Below are 18,231 nucleotides of genomic sequence, written 5' to 3' on the forward strand. Positions count from 1 at the left end.
AGCATGGTGTTTCTGGACTGCTTCTCTGAAGTCAGCGTGGTCCAGAAAAGAGCTCAATTTACGTTTGGGATACCTGAAATGGAATTTCTCCTGCTGTGCTGCTGCCTCCTCCGCTGGAGGAGAAATATCCAGCAGTCTATTGATGGCCGCTATAAGATCATTCACCATGGCGTCACCATCAGGGGTATCCAGGTTAAGAGCAGTCTCAGGATTAGACTCCTGATCACCTAGTTCTGTCTCATCATACAGAGAATCCTCTCGCTGAGACCCTGACCAGCGTGATGACGCCGAGGGTCTCTCCCAGCGAGCTCGCTTAGGCTGCCTGGGACTGTCGTCCGAGTCAGAGCCTTCAGCCTGTGATGCCTGGGACCCCCTTGGAGCACGGATTAGTTCCAACTGAGGGGGACCGGGGAACATTGAATCAGCAGTGCCCATGGTCTGAGTGACCGGCCTGGACTGCAAAGTTTCTAGAATTTTTGTCATAGTCACAGACATCTTATCAGCAAAAACTGCAAACTCTGTCCCCGTCACCGGGGCAGGGTTCACAGGCGTCTCTGCCTGGGCCACTACTAGCATAGACTGCGGCTGACGAAGTGGCACAGGGACCGAACATTGCACACAATGGGGGTCAGTGGAACCTGCCGGTAGAGTAGCCTCACATGCGGTACAAGCAGCATAGAAGGCCTGTGCCTTGGCACCCTTGCTTTTTGCGGATGACATGCTGTTGTCTCCTCAGAGCAATATAGGGGTATAAGCCAAGAAGCGACCGTACAGTGCAATATATAGGTACAGACAAAAGTACACAAAACAAACACTGTGGCACTAGTGGGGTCAGCACCTAGGTGCTGCTTACCGCCCGCTTAACAGCGGGTGTGTGGTCGCCAGAATCCCCTGTCTGGGTCTCCCAGGGCTATGTCCGTTCTCCAGCTCAGACTGCGTGCAGGAATGGCTGCCGGCGTCCTGTGAAGAGGGGCGGGCCGTGGGCGTGCTGCAGACAAAGAGCGGGAAACTGGCGTCCCACTGTGCTCAGTGAGAGGGCTGGAGTATGTAAATAAGACTCCAGCCCTCGGCGCTGACTATTGTACAGCGTCTCTCCCCTTCCCTGACTGACAGGGCTGGGGGCGGGAACGAAACGTAACTAGGCCGCAGAAGCCGGGGACTAGATTTATAAGCGCTGCCGTCGTAAAAGCACGGTCGGCGCGAAGTCCCCGGCGCACCACAAGTCGCAGCCGCGCCGCAGTCTCCGTGGCGGCCGGCGCGGTAGTTCCCCACACATAAACTCACTCAGCTAAGCTGCAGTGAGTATAACCCCAGCGCGCAGTGCTACTGTCCCCGGCGCACTAGAACACCCAGCAACGCTGGAGTGTGTCTGTGCCTGTCTGTACGGGGACACAGAGTACCTGAATGTTGCAGGGCCTTGTCCCTGACGGTACCCAGCTCCGTATCCAGCAGGATCTCCGGGTCTGTGGATGGAGCCCGGCCTCAGAGTCTGGAGGCCGGTAAGATCCCACTTCGCCAGAGCCCTCAGGGGGATGGGGAAGGAAAAAACAGCATGTGGGCTCCAGCCTCCGTACCCGCAATGGGTACCTCAACCTTAACAAACACCGCCAACAAGAGTGGGGTGAGAAGGGAGCATGCTGGGGGCCCTTTGCATGGGCCCTCTTTTCTTCCATCCGATATAGTCAGCAGCTACTGCTGACTAAACAGTGGAGCTATGCGTGGATGTCTGACCTCCTTCGCACAAAGCTTGAAAACTGAGCAGCCCGTGATCCCACGGGGGGTGTATAGCCAGAAGGGGAGGGGCCTTACACTTTTTAGTGTAATGCTTTGTGTGGCCTCCGGAGGCAGTAGCTATACACCCAATCGTCTGGGTCTCCCAATGGAGCGCCGAAGAAATATATAATTTAAGTTTTTTTGTATTTTTATTTTTTTTTATAGATATACAGACATGAAGCAGCATTGAGTTTTTCTAGTGTTATTGCCATTTGTTCTTGACGTCAATCAGATCCATAAATCACCTGCGTCTGACGAGTCAACACCTTTAATAATCAGAAATATTCTGGAAATAACATAGCAAATAAATAACCCAGAAGTTCATGTTACTGACATTGGTGCTCTTCCATTGTGAGCCTCCATTGTCTAAGGGGTACTTTACATGCTGCGACATCGCTAACGATTTGTCGGGGTCACGGTGTTTGTGATGCACATCCGGCGTCGTTAGTGGCATCGCAGCATGTAACACGTACGAGCGACCTTAAATGATCGCAAGAGACAAAAATTGTTGGTTTTGGAGAGGTCGTCCAAACAAAAAAAAACGTCTCGTACGTAGCAATGCTGTTCCTCGTTCCTGCAGCATTACACATCGCTGTGTGTGACATCGCAGGAGCGACGAACATCTCCTTACCTGTGTCCACCGGCAATGCGGAAGGAAGGAGGTGGGCAGGATGTTACCTTGTTAGGCGGTCACAGCGACGTCGCTGACAAGGTATGTGCGTGTGAAGCTGCTGTAGTGAAAATGATCGCTACGGCAGCGATCACCACATATCGCTGGAACGATGGGGGCGGGTGCTATCGCGCTAGATATCGCTAGCAATAGCTAGCGATGTCGCAGCGTGTAAAGTAACCTTTACTGTATATTGCTACTAAGTTATACATGAACTACAATGGAATGATTTATCAATACCTGGATGATCGCTGCTGGCAAAGTTGATTAAAAATCCCCGTCCAGACACATGGAGCCCAGTCTCAAAATGGATCCTCACTTCATTGGTGTCCAGGTAAAGCTCTTTAGAGGCTGCATTCTGGTTTCCACAAAAGCTAGCTAAAATGAAAAATGAATAAATAAATTAAAAAAATAATATTGTGTGTGTGTGTGTGTGTGTGTGTGTGTGTGTGTGTGTGTACTCTTACAAAATCACAATAAGAAGGATGTACTTGACAATACATAACTATGATCTGTTATATAGGATAGGGAAAAACTGATCAGTGGGGGACTGCCCCCTGCCCCCCAACGATTCTAAGAACTGAGCCATTGCTCATTTGAGTGGATCAAAGATGCGCATGCTCATGCTCAACTTCTGATCTATTCTTTTGATTGCATACTAATGACCCCATAACAGAAGAAATAGATGTAGAAGTTGTGTACTGAAGGCAGAAACCGGGCTAATCAGGGCATTAGTAGCTTGTGCCCTGCATGCCAGAATGTCCGTAATCTAGTCAGAGGAACTTATGCCTTCTTTCAACCATAAAACTACAAAAAAGGAGTCATTACAGCAGCAGTTAGTGATGTTAGTGTATGTACATGATCCCTAGGGAAATGATGTGCACCCCACTGCGTCTCACAATACTAGAGACTACACTGATTTATAAAACAAATCCCCCCCCCTTTTTCCTGAGTAAGTAAATGACAAGCTCATACACTACTTCTATGGATTTTCTCTATCAGTTATAACAAAATGGTCCAGGTATGAGGCCAGGCCGGGGCCCCACATCTCATTAGATAGATGATGAACAGTATATGGAATCCTCCCCAGAGGCATAATCTACTCTGTGAGCTAAGGGCAGGCACCGAGGATTAGGGTGACAGACGGATGAGGCTGATTCTGATCAGGACTGGCAGAGCTGCCGTTCTCCCTGCTCAGCACACTGGTCTTCAGACCGCTCTCCCTGAGCAATACTACACAGCTGATGGATCTTTCGTTCCAGCAAGACAATTAGTACCGTTAATCAAAGCCCAGGGGGATGGTGCAGAGGTCTCTGATGGAAACATGTGGGTACTTCATACCTACTTGAAAAAGATCGACAGGACTCTGTTCGCTAAATTAACGTTAGGAATAAACAAATCTAGAAAGAACAGAAATATATTCTGTTATTAAGAAACCGAAAACAACTGACTGGAAGGTGACCTATATAATATACTGGTTTACATTATAAAAAAAAAAAAATGCTCTGCCTGTTTTCATATATGTGATCAAAAATTTGTATTCTTCAAAATCAATACTAGGGCATCTTAGAGGTCTGTGTTGGGCTGTTTCTCCTAGAAATTTATGAACAAATTTACAACTGAGTGTTACTATTTCCCTCTGCACACACGGACACTGTCCAATGTATGCGAACAGTATCAGACTATATAAGGACACACCCTTTGGCAAGGGAATAGTAATTTAAGTATGCATGTATGTCTAAGAGGAATGAGAACAGAATGCGTTACGATACGGAATGATCCATATAGGTCAAGATAGAAGACCGCTTATAAAGATACATTACTCACAAGAAGTTAGGGATATTTGGCTTTTGGGTGAAATATCTGGATGATCCTAAAATGCACTCTAAACTGTTCAGGATATGACCTTCTCTAAATGTCTCAATGCACATGCCCACCTTCATGCACAACTTGCTATTCTCCAACAAGGAGCTGAAAGGCAAAATTGACAACAGGTGTTTGAGCCATGAATCAATAGCCCAAACCATTTTGGGTTCAGCTAATATTGAAATTTAAACAGTCCTCCTCATCATGCTGTTTTCAACATCATGAGACCAAGACGACGTCGAACAATTTATCAACAGTACCTCACCATTATGAGGCCTCAAACAGGATGTTCTCTGACGGAAGTGAACACTGCGGAAAGAATATCACAAGTGTCATCAGCAGGTTGCAACAGAGATACAGAGAGACTCAAAGGATCACAGAAAGGCATAGAAGTGAACGTCATTTGGGCACATGACCACTTCATTATTGGAATTGGATGATGAATACCACACACCTACAGGCACACTCAAGGGAGGTGAGAAGCATCCAAGTATCCCCTCAGACCATTAAGGCCACTTTACACGCAGAGATACATCTTTGGCAGATCTGTGGTTGCAGTGAAATCATGGACATATTGTTCCATTTGTACCCAGCCACAAACCTGCCACTGATTGTCCACAATTTCACTGCAACCACAGATCTGCCGCAGATTTATCTCTGTGTGTAAAAGTGGCCTTTAGAAAGTGTTTAGGGTGGTACGGTAGCTCAGTAGTTATCACTGCAGTCTTGCAGCACTGGGGTCCTGGGTTCAAATGCCACCAACATCTGCAAGGAGTTTGTATGTTCTCCCCGTGTTTAGTGGGTTTCCTCTGGGTACTCTGGTTTCCTCCCACACTCCAAATACATACTGATAGGGAATTTAGATTGTACGCACCAATGGGAACAGTGTTCCCAATGTATGTCATGCACTATGGAATTAATGGCACTATATAAGTGAATAAATATTATGATTCTTATTATGTTAGCACTAGAAGGTGGCCCGATTCTACGCATCGGGTATTCTAGAATTTACGTATTGTGTAGTTCATGTATGATTTTTGTTATATATATATATATATATATATATATATATATATATATATATATATGTTGTGTGTAGTTACCAAGTGTTTGTGTAGGCGCTGTACATGTTCTGGGTGTTGTCTGGGTGTGACGGGGGTGAGAGCGGTGTTGTATGTGTGTTGCGTTGTTTGTGGAGCGCTGTGTGTCTGTAGCGTTGTGTGTTGCGCGGTTTGTGTGTGTGTGGTGTGTTTTGGGGGGAGGTATGTTTTGTGCAATGTGTGTGTTGTGCGGTATGTGCGTATATTTGTGTGTGCCGCGGTGTTTGTGTGTTGGGTGTTGTGTGTGTGCAGCGTTGTCTGTGTGTGTAGGTGTCTGTGTAGGGCAGTTGTTTGTGGTTCCCAGTGTGTGTGTGTGTGTGTGTGGTGTGTTGTGCACTTCCCATCGTGCTCCATCCGCCATGCTGCGCACTCCCAAACGTGCACCATCCGCCATGCTGCGCACTCCCAAAACGTGCACCATCCGCCATGCTGCGCACTCCCAAACGTGCTCCATCCGCCATGCTGCGCACTCCCAAACGTGCTCCATCCGCCAGGCTGCGCACTCCCAAACGTGCTCCATCCGCCATGCTTCGCACTCCCAAACGTGCTCCATCCGCCATGCTGCGCACTCCCAAACGTGCTCCATCCGCCATGCTGCGCACTCCCAAACGTGCTCCATCCGCCATGCTGCGCACTCCCAAACGTGCTCCATCCGCCATGCTGCGCACTCCCAAACGTGTTCCATCCGCCATGCTGCGCACTCCCAAACGTGCTCCATCCGCCATGCTGCGCACTCCCAAACGTGCTCCATCCGCCATGCTGCGCACTCCCAAACGTGCACCATCCGCCATGCTGCGCACTCCCAAACGTGCTCCATCCGCCATGCTGCGCACTCCCAAACGTGCTCCATCCGCCAGGCTGCGCACTCCCAAACGTGCTCCATCCGCCATGCTTCGCACTCCCAAACGTGCTCCATCCGCCATGCTGCGCACTCCCAAACGTGCTCCATCCGCCATGCTGCGCACTCCCAAACGTGCTCCATCCGCCATGCTGCGCACTCCCAAACGTGCTCCATCCGCCATGCTGCGCACTCCCAAACGTGTTCCATCCGCCATGCTGCGCACTCCCAAACGTGCTCCATCCGCCATGCTGCGCACTCCCAAACGTGCTCCATCCGCCATGCTGCGCACTCCCAAACGTGCTCCATCCGCCATGCTGCGCACTCCCAAACGTGCTCCATCCGCCATGCTGCGCACTCCCAAACGTGCTCCATCCGCCATGCTGCGCACTCCCAAACGTGCTCCATCCGCCATGCTGCGCACTCCCAAACGTGCTCCATCCGCCATGCTGCGCACTCCCAAACGTGCTCCATTCCCCATGCTGCGCACTCCCAAACGTGCTCCATCCCCCATGCTGTGCACCCCCCATTGTAATCCATCCCCCATGCTGCACCAGCATCAGCCTCTCTACCCGCAGCATCAGCCTTCTGTCCCCAGCCTCAGCCCCTCTCTGTCCCCAGCCTCAGCCCCTCTCTGTCCCCAGCCTCAGCCCCTCTCTGTCCCCAGCCTCAGCCCCTCTCTGTCCCCAGCCTCAGCCCCTCTCTGTCCCCAGCCTCAGCCCCTCTCTGTCCCCTCCTCTGGCGACACTCACACACACGATCGCATCCACTCACACACACGATCGCATACACTCACACACACCCGATCCCGACACTCACACACACGATCGCATACACTCACACACACCCGATCCCGACACTCACACACACGATCGCATCCACTCACACACACGATCGCATCCACTCACACACACGATCGCATCCACTCACACACACCCCGATCCCGACACACACACACCCGATCGCATACACTCACACACACAGACACTGACGATATCGCACATACGCGCTCACAGTCACAACATCCGGAGATACCACATGCTTCTGGCCATGTGATCCTCCGTCAGGTCCTGGAAGGTCACAACAGCACAGTATCGAGGCCGAGAAGCAAGGGATATCGCCGGATGCTGTGAGTGTGTGGATGCGATGTGATGTGTGTGTGAGGTGTGTGTGAGAGTGAGTGTGAGAGTGAGTGTGAGCTGATGTGTGTGTGTGTGTGTGTGTGCGCGTGTGGATCTTCCGCAGCTACAGGACCTCGATGCGCTTGTAACCATGCCAACGTATCCCGTCCCCCGCTCGCACGGGAGCCCACACCACTCCCGTGCGAGCGGGGGGATGGGGGATGGGGGGGGGGGGGGGGGGGGGGGGAGTACAGTACTCACCCCCCTTAACAGCCGTGTCAGTTCGGGGAATGCGCGGGGGGGGGGAGGGGAGTACAGTACTCACCTCCGTGACAGCCCTGTCAGTTCGGGGAATGCGCGGGGGGAGGTGGGAGGGGCCAGAGCTAACGTGCGTTGCGTGAGGGGGGCGGGGCGTGGCGTGGCCGAATTGCCAATGCCTGCAGGGTGCCGGGGCGAGAGGCCAATCTGTGGGGGGGGGGCGGAGGCTGGGCGAGCGGCTGGCCAATCCGTGTGGGGGCGCAGCCTGGGCGAAGCGGCCAATCGGTGTGGGGGGGCGGGGCCATGGCGAGCCCAGCGGCCAATCAGCTTTGTGTCACCGTAAGGACATGTCACGGTGACACTGTCACGGTGACACAATTTTGGAGCATGACAGACAGACAGACAGACAGAATAAGGCAATTATATATATAGATAATCTGTGTGCTAGGTGACCTGAAATGGTACCTGACTACACCACCAGGTACAGACGTCAATCTTGCTGGACAAGGGAACAGTGGGCCTCCATGCTATTCCCTGATTAAAATAATTTCACGCTGAGCAGAAATGATGGCCGCCAATGGTGTTGGAGACATCAAGAAGAGCGCTTATGCATCAGCCACTGTTGTCACCTGATGGTTGTTTGGTGATGGTGGTGATGTTAGTGTGGGCAGGTATGTCTAGTCAATACAGAACTGCTCTACACTTAACACTTGTGAATGCTACAGTGACAAGCCTCTACTACTTGAATAACATAATCCAGTCATTGTGTCTCTGCATGAACAACACAGGTCTAATTTCAACTTCATCGATGACAATGCTCCAGCTCATCAAGGTCACATCATTAGGGAACGGCTGCTGGAGACTGGGGTACCTCCAATGGAGTGACCCACACTTTCTCTGGACCTGAATCCCATAGAAGAGCCATCAGTGCATCAGCCTCGTAACGCTGTATCCCATAACCTCAACGATCCAAGGGCCGCCCTTCAAGAAGAGTGGGATGCCATGCCTCAGCAGAAAATAACTCCTCTTGTGAACAGCATGAGACATCATTGTCAAGCAGTAATTGATGCTCAAAGCCACATGACAAGTTACTGAGACACATATTTTGGGGGTATATCCACCAATGTTGTTGGTTTTGTTTCAATAAATTGTTTGAGGTTAGGAAATCATCAATGCATGATTCTACTTAAATGCCCTTCTTTCATGATAAAATATCAAATGTAATTTGAATTTTTTACATTTTACATAAATTTCACTTGAAAGCCAAATAACGCCAACATTTTGTGAGTAAGATATGTACAGCATTTTTAAGAAATTTACAAGGAATAAAAGTGCCATAAAAGACCATGAGACTGAAATGATTTAATGATACACAATGAAACTGTATGAAAATGTGAAAGCTAGCTGCCATTCGTCCCACCATTTATAATGTTATATGTATTTTTCAGCAAGAGAAAATCGAAATCAAGCATTTTTGGCTACAAAGAATGTATTTTGTTGATCAGATCACTGACCGTAATAACACATGTGGACGACTATTCCAGCTTCCTTTTCTAGAGGCCCACAACAGACTAACATCCGCTATGACATCTTCCCTGAGTGCACACAATACAATGCATATTCTAATGCGATCATAACTTTGTCCTGTTCTGGACGTCACGCGTCGGCTAAATAACAGGAAACTATCATTTGTCCAGGAATGACTTAACCCAAACAGGAGCATCTCAGAATAATAGGTACGACAAAAACTGACACAAAGACCATGCCCCATAAAAATGTGATATAAATAATATGCAGTCGGTGACCTTTATAAACAATCATCTATAGGTTAGGATTTGGCACGTAGTAACACTGTTGATTCCAGAGTGCAGTTTTCTAAAGAAAGAACAGAGATAGGCCCCGATTTATCATTTGTGTATTTTTTTTTTTTATATCTAAGTCCCGTTTCATGTTTGTCTTATGTCTTGTTTGTTGCCCCTGATTCGTACAAATGAGAAATGTGGCACGCTGTTCATGAATTTTGGCCAAAGTTTTTATTTTAGTCTTTAACCTTTTTAAAACACAAAAAGTTGCACAGTTTCTCAAAATGTTGCAAAAATTTCTGGCGTCTATAAGATCATTCCAGAGGGGTGGGGGACTGGAGTACAGGTGTGCAAAAAAATTGTGCCTCTGAAAAGTAGCAAAGGATGAATCAAGTGAAAATATCTGGAAATCTCAAATTATATCCAGGATGGCAAATTTTAAAAGGGTTGTCCAGTCTAAAGTGATAAGTCTGCAGTCCCTCTATGTGTCTGCAGACTAATGAAACCTCCAATGCACGCACACTATGCGCTGCGAGGATTCGCTAGTTTCTAAGCCACGAACGTCAGTCACATGACCAAAATTGTGCGATATGCATTTACCTGGCCAAAAAAAGTATAGTGGGCACGACCTCGCACAATACAAGTGTATGGAATGGACGCGTTTGACAAGTAGGCACGACCATCCTCAATACATTTGTATTGAGTGAGGCCGTGCCAACTAGTCAGGTTCTGGCCCGGAACATTCATATCGCAAAATTGTGGTCATGTGACCGATGTTGCCGCTCGGAAACTGGTGAATCTTTGCAGAGCACAATGTGTGTGCTGGAGGATTCCTAAATCTTCAGTCACAGAGTGACTGCAAATTTATCATTTTAGACCGGGTAACGGAGACAAAAAAGTGACCTGAAAAAAAAAAAAGGTGCAAATTAAAAAAAGAAATTAAGCGCAATTGAAAAACTAGCGTAAACACCAAAAATTAGCTGAAAATTCAATAATTAATCAGGCCAATAGTTCCATCACAAACCAGGCGTTTAACACTAAAAAGTAGACCACCATAGACTATGGAGTACGGCACATTCATAAATCCCTATATTTAGTAAACAATTACTAGTATTTGCTCATTTCTAATTAATCATAACTCTGGCTACTGTGACAAGGAAAAGATCTTGGATCTATCATTGACCTCCATTAAAATCCTTAGTTTCCCAACAGGGATTTCAATAAATACAATGCAAATTTAACTGAAACTCTTCCAACAAAATAAATATTACTGTGATCAACTCCTCCTGCCGTAAACGTCCTGCCTGCACATCAGATACCATTTTCAACATGAGAAGTTCCCTTTTGGAAATCATTGGCCAGTTGTAGACCCTAAACATTGTCAGAAATGTTTGTGGGGACACAATGAAAAACTGCAGCCATCGTATTTGTATCAGATCCCATCTCAGCCAAAACTGGAACCAGCAGCATCACTGTTCTTTTGGTTTCCTTATGAGGATATAGAGGGTACAAGACAGGGAGAAAGCAATCAAAGCTGAAGGATTCCTACTAACAACTAGTGGTTGGCAGTTGCCAGAATCTGCAATGGTCACCGCCTATGAAGTCTATCACTACATAAAGCCGACAGTAGAGTTTATAGTTGAATAGACCTTATTTGAGCACAGTCAAGTTCTCCTGTCCCCAGTACTACTGGGCAACTACCGTATTTTTTGTACTATAAGACGCACCGGACTATAAGACGCACCCTGGTTTTAGAGGAGGAAAATGGGAAAACAAAACTTTAAGCAAAAAATGTGGTCATGACACACTGTTATGGGGAGAGGATCTGCTGCTGACACTGTTATGGGGGGTAATGTCCCCAAATTCTCTACTAAGGTACCCCATCCTGGTTATGATCCTCCTGCCTTGTATATGATCCTGCTATAAACCCCCATCCTGCTCCTATACCAGCATCCTGCTCATATTCCCCCATCCTGCTCATATACTCCCATCCTGTTCATATACCCCATCCTGTTCATATACCCCCATCCTATTGATATACCCCCATTCTATTGGTATACCCCCCATCCATCCTGCTCATATTCCCCCATCCATCCTGTTCATATACTCCCATCCTGCTCATATACTCCCATCCTGTTCATATACCCCCATCCTATTCATATACCCCCATCCTGCCTGCTCATATACTCCCATCCTGTTCATATACCCCCCCATCCTGTTCACATACCCCCATCCTGCCTGCTCATATACTCCCATCCTGCTATATGCCCCCATCGTGCTCATATACCATCCTGGTATATGGCCTGTATCCTATAGCACAGAGAAAAAAATAAACGTTTATACTCACCTTTTCCTCACTCCCTCCAGCACCGATCATCTTCCTCTCTGCGCCACTGACCTGTGTGTGTGGAGCCGTTCCCCCTGCTGCATCGCGATGTCTTCCTGTCTGTGCCGATCAGCTGACCAGCACAGATCAGCTGACCGGCACAGACAGGAAGACATTGCGTGCAGCAGTGGGGCGGCGCCACACACGGGGGACGGGTGAGTGTACTGATTCACTGCACCCCGCGCTGGTAATGACGCGCGGGGGGCAGTGAATACAGCCGCACATGATCACTCCAGGCTGTAATTGCCAGGGGTGATCATGCGGCCGGCTCTTTGCTATGCGCGCGTCCCCGCTTGTCCTCCCGCCCACCTGTCAGCGCCGGCTTCTGCACTGAGAGATGGGCGGGAGGATGGGCGTGCATATGTAATGAGCGGGCCCACGTGGTCACGGCAGGCGCTGCTGCTGCCTGCTCGTGCCCCCGATGACCCGCAGCACCCTCATTCCCAGCCGCAGCCCTATAGTCAGACCATAAGACGCACCCCCAACTTTCCCCCAACATTTGGGGGAAAAAAGTGCGTCTTATGGTCCGAAAAATACGGTAGTTATAAGTAATTGATGCACATATTGTTTGCATGCTTATCTTTAATTATATAACAAATCTGAGACTGATTTTTTTTTTTTTTAACATAAGTGATAATAAATAATGAATATGTACTGTTACATGGCAAGCTTAACACAACCACATGTCAACGCGGTTATCATAGCCATGTGATAAATCCATTGAACTTAAAAGGGCTGTGTTGCGATCTATGATCTTGTAATAAAATTCATGTTCTATACATAGGATTGTGCCCGAGTCCCAGAGAGCATCCTGAAACGCTTCACAATAGAGGGGATTGCATTGTACGGCCGATTTAGAAGGTGGGAGAACGGTGTCCTTATGCTAATATCTTGTGACATGAACAGCTGTTTGTGGAAGCGGAGGCTGAACAAAGCGTGAGGCATGCAGAGCCGAAAACAGAGGTCAGCTAAGGGTAAGAGGACATATGCTCAGACTCCTTAAGCTCCAGAATACAACCTGTTAACCGGTAATTAATTGTAAGAGAGATAACATATAATTAATCTGTAATCCCCTCATAGGAGTTTACTGAACAAGTCGGCTGAGCAGACACGGCAGAATGATGCAGGCGGCATGGTCTATCTGCAAGTAACCTAGTAGAATTTCCAGCATGTGCGAAAGCATCCGACTTATACTTCACACATCCATTCACCTGAGAGTTTTCCTGATTATCTTGTTATAACTACCCCCTCTATGGTGGGCTACACTATTCTATACAGATGCATCCAGTGCAAAACACATACTGCTAAGTATCCATGTTTTGAACATTGGAGCCTAAGGGCATAATCTAAAAGTACAGTGGCATACATCAGAGGTGTCCATCCAAAGGCGTGCGTTGGGAAGTCCTCCTGACCAACAGGCTCCAGCGTTAAAGTGTGAATGTAACCTTAAAGGGGTTCACCGATGAAAAAAAGTAATCACCAATAGGATAACAAATATAGGGCACCACTAGATTAATATGGTCAGCCCAAGGCATACCAAAACCACATAGCTATAGAGTAGAGAAAAGAGGCATGCCAAACAAGTGATCACCTACAGATATTTTTATATTGTTTTACTATTTATATTACGAAACAAAAAAGGATAACAGACAATTAAAAATAGCCAAAAGGCTACATGAACACAACGTGGCATGGCCATAACGGACATTAATGGTAGGCATTAGCTCTATTATCAGCATGTCGTGGTGTGATAATGAAATCTTTTGGCTGTTCTCATTGCATGTGGTACTTTTTGTTTTTTAACACACAAAATAAGTAATAACTTATTGATCGGTAGGATCCAAACTTTGGGACATGCAAGACTAGGCACCTTTATTGGCATTGGAATGGAGCTGTATTGGGCATGCTCAACTGTTGCTCCATTCATTCTCTATTCGGCTGCTGAGCACTGACAGCCCACAGAGAATCAATGGAGTTGGGTTGGGTTCGGCATGCGCACTACCAATCCATTGTAGCAGGGATAAAAGCTCTCTGTTCGATTGATCACTGCAGGTCCTAGTGGTCAGACCCTCATAGATCAAAAAGTTATCATGTATCCACTGGAAGATTTCACTGGTGAAAAAGGTTAAGCAGGCCACACTCATCAGTGGTACACCAGAATTCATGAGAGCCTCCCAAATCGCAGCTGACATCAAAATACAACTGCCTGATACTTTTGCTCCACAAAAAATAAGCCCCCACCAAATATTTATATCATTCATACATACATACATACACATACATATAAGTCTGGCGGTGACTTACTCCCTCATTACTATGGGGAAGACATGCACACTTGGCTAAGCATTATGGGGTGATTGGGGGGAGATATTTTGAGAGAACTCTCTGGTGGATAGGCGACAGCTAACAAGTGAGAACTAACAATCACCATCGCTCATATTTCGTTCTACATACCCCATGCCAGCCAGGTCCTCATCATTTGAATACAGAGAAATAGTGTTGTATTGTCAGTAAGGGAGGAACAGATTAATTGTGAATTAGTGTATTGTATTGTATTGTAAAGATCATTTACACCTTTAATTCTTTCTATGGAAATAAGTCGGCTTGTATAATATAGGAGGTGAATTGGCAGAAGATTACTTTCATCCGGATCTGTCTCAGGCAGTGAAATAAACAGGTGGCACAACCCATTTTGTGTCAACTCACCAACTTCCTCATCTGATGATCCCTTGTAGATTTTAAGATAAGCAGATTCACAGTCTGGGGATTCTATATCCAGGTCTGCCATCTTCACATACAGGCTCTTTCCCATGGGTACTCGGATTGTCACTGAACACTGCGTGTAGTTTGGATAGGTACCAGGATAGTTCTTCGATGTTATCGTTCCACTTTCTTCATTATTGACAATATGTCCACATCCATCTACTGTAATAGAGAGGAAAGAAGATTAATATCCTCCTCTTCACTCCCATGCAACATATTACTAAGTCATAAGAGTATATTATACGAATACACTGATAATTAAAATTATATATATACAAAGCGCAGCGTAACTGCATGAATTACGCACACGTGCGCACATAGCCTAAAAGAGCTTGTAAACACTGTGCTCCTCTTTGCCTGGGTAACCTGCCACCTCTCATACACTGCAGATAAAAGGACAGTAACCCAGACCATGAGTAGAAAATTATCAAATTTAAAATCTCTTGAGAACAGACTGTTTATTAAAGGAAAAATTGCAAAGTTGTTCTTGAAATGTTACCCAATTAAGATGAGACTTCCCCTTTAATTTGAATATGCAACAGTTCTGCATTTATATTTTTAGCTATATTATTTTACCTGGGGGAAACATGTGGAATCAGAAGGGATTGTCCTAGGAGTGGACAACCCTTTTAGTCTGCAGGGTAAAAGTGTGATTGATGCCTTATGGAAACTGTACTGAGAGCCCCGCTGCCCTGCAGAAATTTACTTTATTCCTCCTGGCAGCCTCGGGCTTTCAGTCATAGTGGCACGGCTGGTGTGGGTTCAGTCACTGCTCAATACATTGTGAGCAGCGGCTCTTTCCACGTCCCAGCACTGACTGACAGCCGCCTCTGTACAGATGCAATGCCGAGCATTAAGACAGGCATTTTCCTTTCTTAAGGAGAAGTCTGTAAAAAAGTTTGATGTAAAATAAAAAACCCTGTCAAAAACACACAAATCCAACAAATTGAAGTCCTTAAAAAAAAAAAAAAAATCAGAACAGATCGTTAACATGTCACCACCGCATTCTTTCTGCCAAAAAATTGTTCAATGAGTACTCTACCGGCCATGGTGCAGCATCTACATTACCCGAAATGTGGCCCAACCACACATCAAAACCTCTCAAAACTTAGAACACATGTGAATCTTTTAGTGGTTGGCTTACAAATTCTGTTGACCAATACTGACATGTGAATAAGGACTTAAGGCTGCTTTACACCAGACAATCTATCGTGCGATAGATCGTCGGGGTCACGGATTTTGATGCCGGCCTGTGTGACACCTCCTAGCGACGCAGTATCGCTCACAAATCGTGAGTCGGGTACTGCTCGCTAGGTTCCATAATATCGTTTAATTTAGTTGACCATCGTTTCCGTGGTAGCACACGCCGCTCCGTGTGACACCACGGGAACGATGAGCAGCTCACCTGCCTCCCGCGGCCGCCGCCGGCTCTATGTGGAAGGAAGGAGGTGGGCGGGATGTTTACGTCCCGCTCATCTCCGCCCCTCCGCTTCTATTGGCCGGCGGCCGTGTGACGTCGCTGTGACGCCGAACGTCCCTCCCACTCCAGGAAGTGGACGTTCGCCGCCCACAGCGAGGTCGCACGAGAGGTAAGTATGTGTGACGGGGGTTACTAACTTTGTGCGACACGGGCAGTGATTTGCCCGTGACGCAAAAAGGACGGGGGCGGGTACGATCGATTGTGAAATCGCACAAATCGGTCGTACCGTGTAAAGCAGGCTTTAGGCAGTGCACATATTAGACTGACATAAGTTATTACACCCATCTTGAAGAGAGCTGGTCATGGCAGTGCATGACTAGGCATCATTGACTCCATTACTATGGATTATGCACCCCTCTCCATAGTCTTGTATGTACAAATATAATTACCATGTTATCTAGATGAGAAAGGTGTGGAATGAGTCCATGGGAAGCTATTTTATGAATGTACGGTAATACTGAGAACTTCCTTGTTTCATTCACATTTCTGCCCCTCCCAGCCCAACCTTGTATCTCGTCTTTCTGTCCTCTACATCTATATGTTACATATCTGTTGGCACCTCATTCTTTATGCTCATAGAAAGAAACATAATGAAGTGAACTTTCAAGAACAATGACAATCGTGTACGTAGACAGTGACATTGATTGGTGTAAGCCTTTGTATCTTCTTTCACATGTCTCTAGTGTAATGCTGTTGGACTAGAATTATGTGCCAAAAGAATTTACCGCAAATGCCAATCTGTTGGCGGGCTATTTAAACAAGCCATGCAATTGTATCCGCTGTCTCATTCAGCTACCTAATGTCAGCCTACAAGTGCAAACACACCAAAGATGGACACACATAGTTTTTGTTTTGCATCCAATTTTGTTCTATTTTAATGGACCCTTTCTTACTAGAGAGGTCTCAGAAGACATTTAGTATTTTGGGCATGAATTCGGACAAAACACCTATTAATAATTTACTGTTTATTTGCCTGAAGTCACACAACATTTAGGCAGTCAGTAAACCGGTGAAGCTTGGAAGCGAATAGAGCTGGAGTGACAGAGGCTTCAGCTCTACAGTATATTTGCACATCCAATGTTGATTTCTCAGTAAATGAGGAATGCACTGGCCATGTAAAGAGATTGCTGGACTTGTCTATAAAAAAAAAAAAAGCCACATGTGCATGTACATAATTTGGGGTTGAAATCCAGCTAACAGGTTCTTTTTAAAGACTGATAAGTTCAAAACCGGTAACTTTGTTTTCCTTTTTGCAGCCATCTTTGCACAATTTGTAAAGTTTTGCAAAGAACAACTGGACATATGAACAGACCCCAATATGCATATAAATAATTGGAGTTTGAGATAAAATGCCAAAAGAACTTTGTGGCCAGCGTTACTCTCAGTAAAAAGCCCAGAAACCTCCTTTTGGCAGATACATTATGATTTGTTTTCTCATCCCAAGTTCAGCTGACCGATGTGATCTACATTGTATTGTGCCTAGAACCTCACAGCTGTGCTATAAAAGATATGAAGATTTTTCTGTTACAAGAGACTAGTGCTGATTCAAATACACCATGCTGCTTTTAATACAGTCTGGCCGCAAACAGCCCTCACACCCTTTATATTGGTATGATGCCAAGAGAATCTATTGTGTCCAGTCCTCTGCTCACTTACTAGTAAGGCTAATATGTTAGACAATGAACCAGCTAAATGGCTGAAAAGGTAGAATGAGTGCGACTATTACAGCATTATCTAGATTACTCCATCTTATGAATGTCTACACTTTATTTTTATTTCCACAAGTGTTTACACCACCTTGGTTGTATCGTGCTTTTCACATGACACAGTCACCGTTGGAGGTTTCGATGTGCCCAGCAAAGCTGTGATGTGACACAATACTGACAAGTAATGAAAGACAAGAAGCAATTGATGAAACCAAGGGAAATCACCAGATGCATCATGGCAAACTATTTTTTAGGAGACATTGTTTAAAGAATAACTAAACTTTCCTGAACCCAGACCCCAATCTGCAAGCAATTTAAGTGCCTGCCAAATACGAAAAAAAAACTTTATGAAAGTTTAGTTACTCCATTTCCGAGCCTATGGTTTACATTTTAACAAAATCAACTAAATGCTGTATTTTAATTATGATTTTTTTTTGCAACACGATTCAAATTTGGTTTAGTCTTGTA

The 18,231-nt window shown here is 46.3% G+C and overlaps 1 protein-coding gene across 1 annotated transcript in view; it reads right to left on the reverse strand.

Annotated features, from left to right (window-relative positions):
* DCBLD1 (discoidin, CUB and LCCL domain containing 1) overlaps window positions 1-18,231 on the reverse strand; it is a 112,323-nt gene that overhangs the window by 43,969 nt on the left and 50,123 nt on the right. Inside the window, exons 2-3 of the mRNA XM_075340022.1 lie at window positions 14,521-14,739; window positions 2,684-2,821 (exon numbers count right to left, since the gene is read on the reverse strand). Of these exons, the coding sequence (XP_075196137.1) occupies window positions 2,684-2,821; window positions 14,521-14,739 (357 nt within the window). The remainder of the gene's footprint in view (window positions 1-2,683; window positions 2,822-14,520; window positions 14,740-18,231) is intronic.

The sequence above is a fragment of the Anomaloglossus baeobatrachus genome, chromosome 3 (genome assembly GCF_048569485.1).
Source record: "Anomaloglossus baeobatrachus isolate aAnoBae1 chromosome 3, aAnoBae1.hap1, whole genome shotgun sequence".
Classification (NCBI taxonomy): domain Eukaryota; kingdom Metazoa; phylum Chordata; class Amphibia; order Anura; family Aromobatidae; genus Anomaloglossus; species Anomaloglossus baeobatrachus.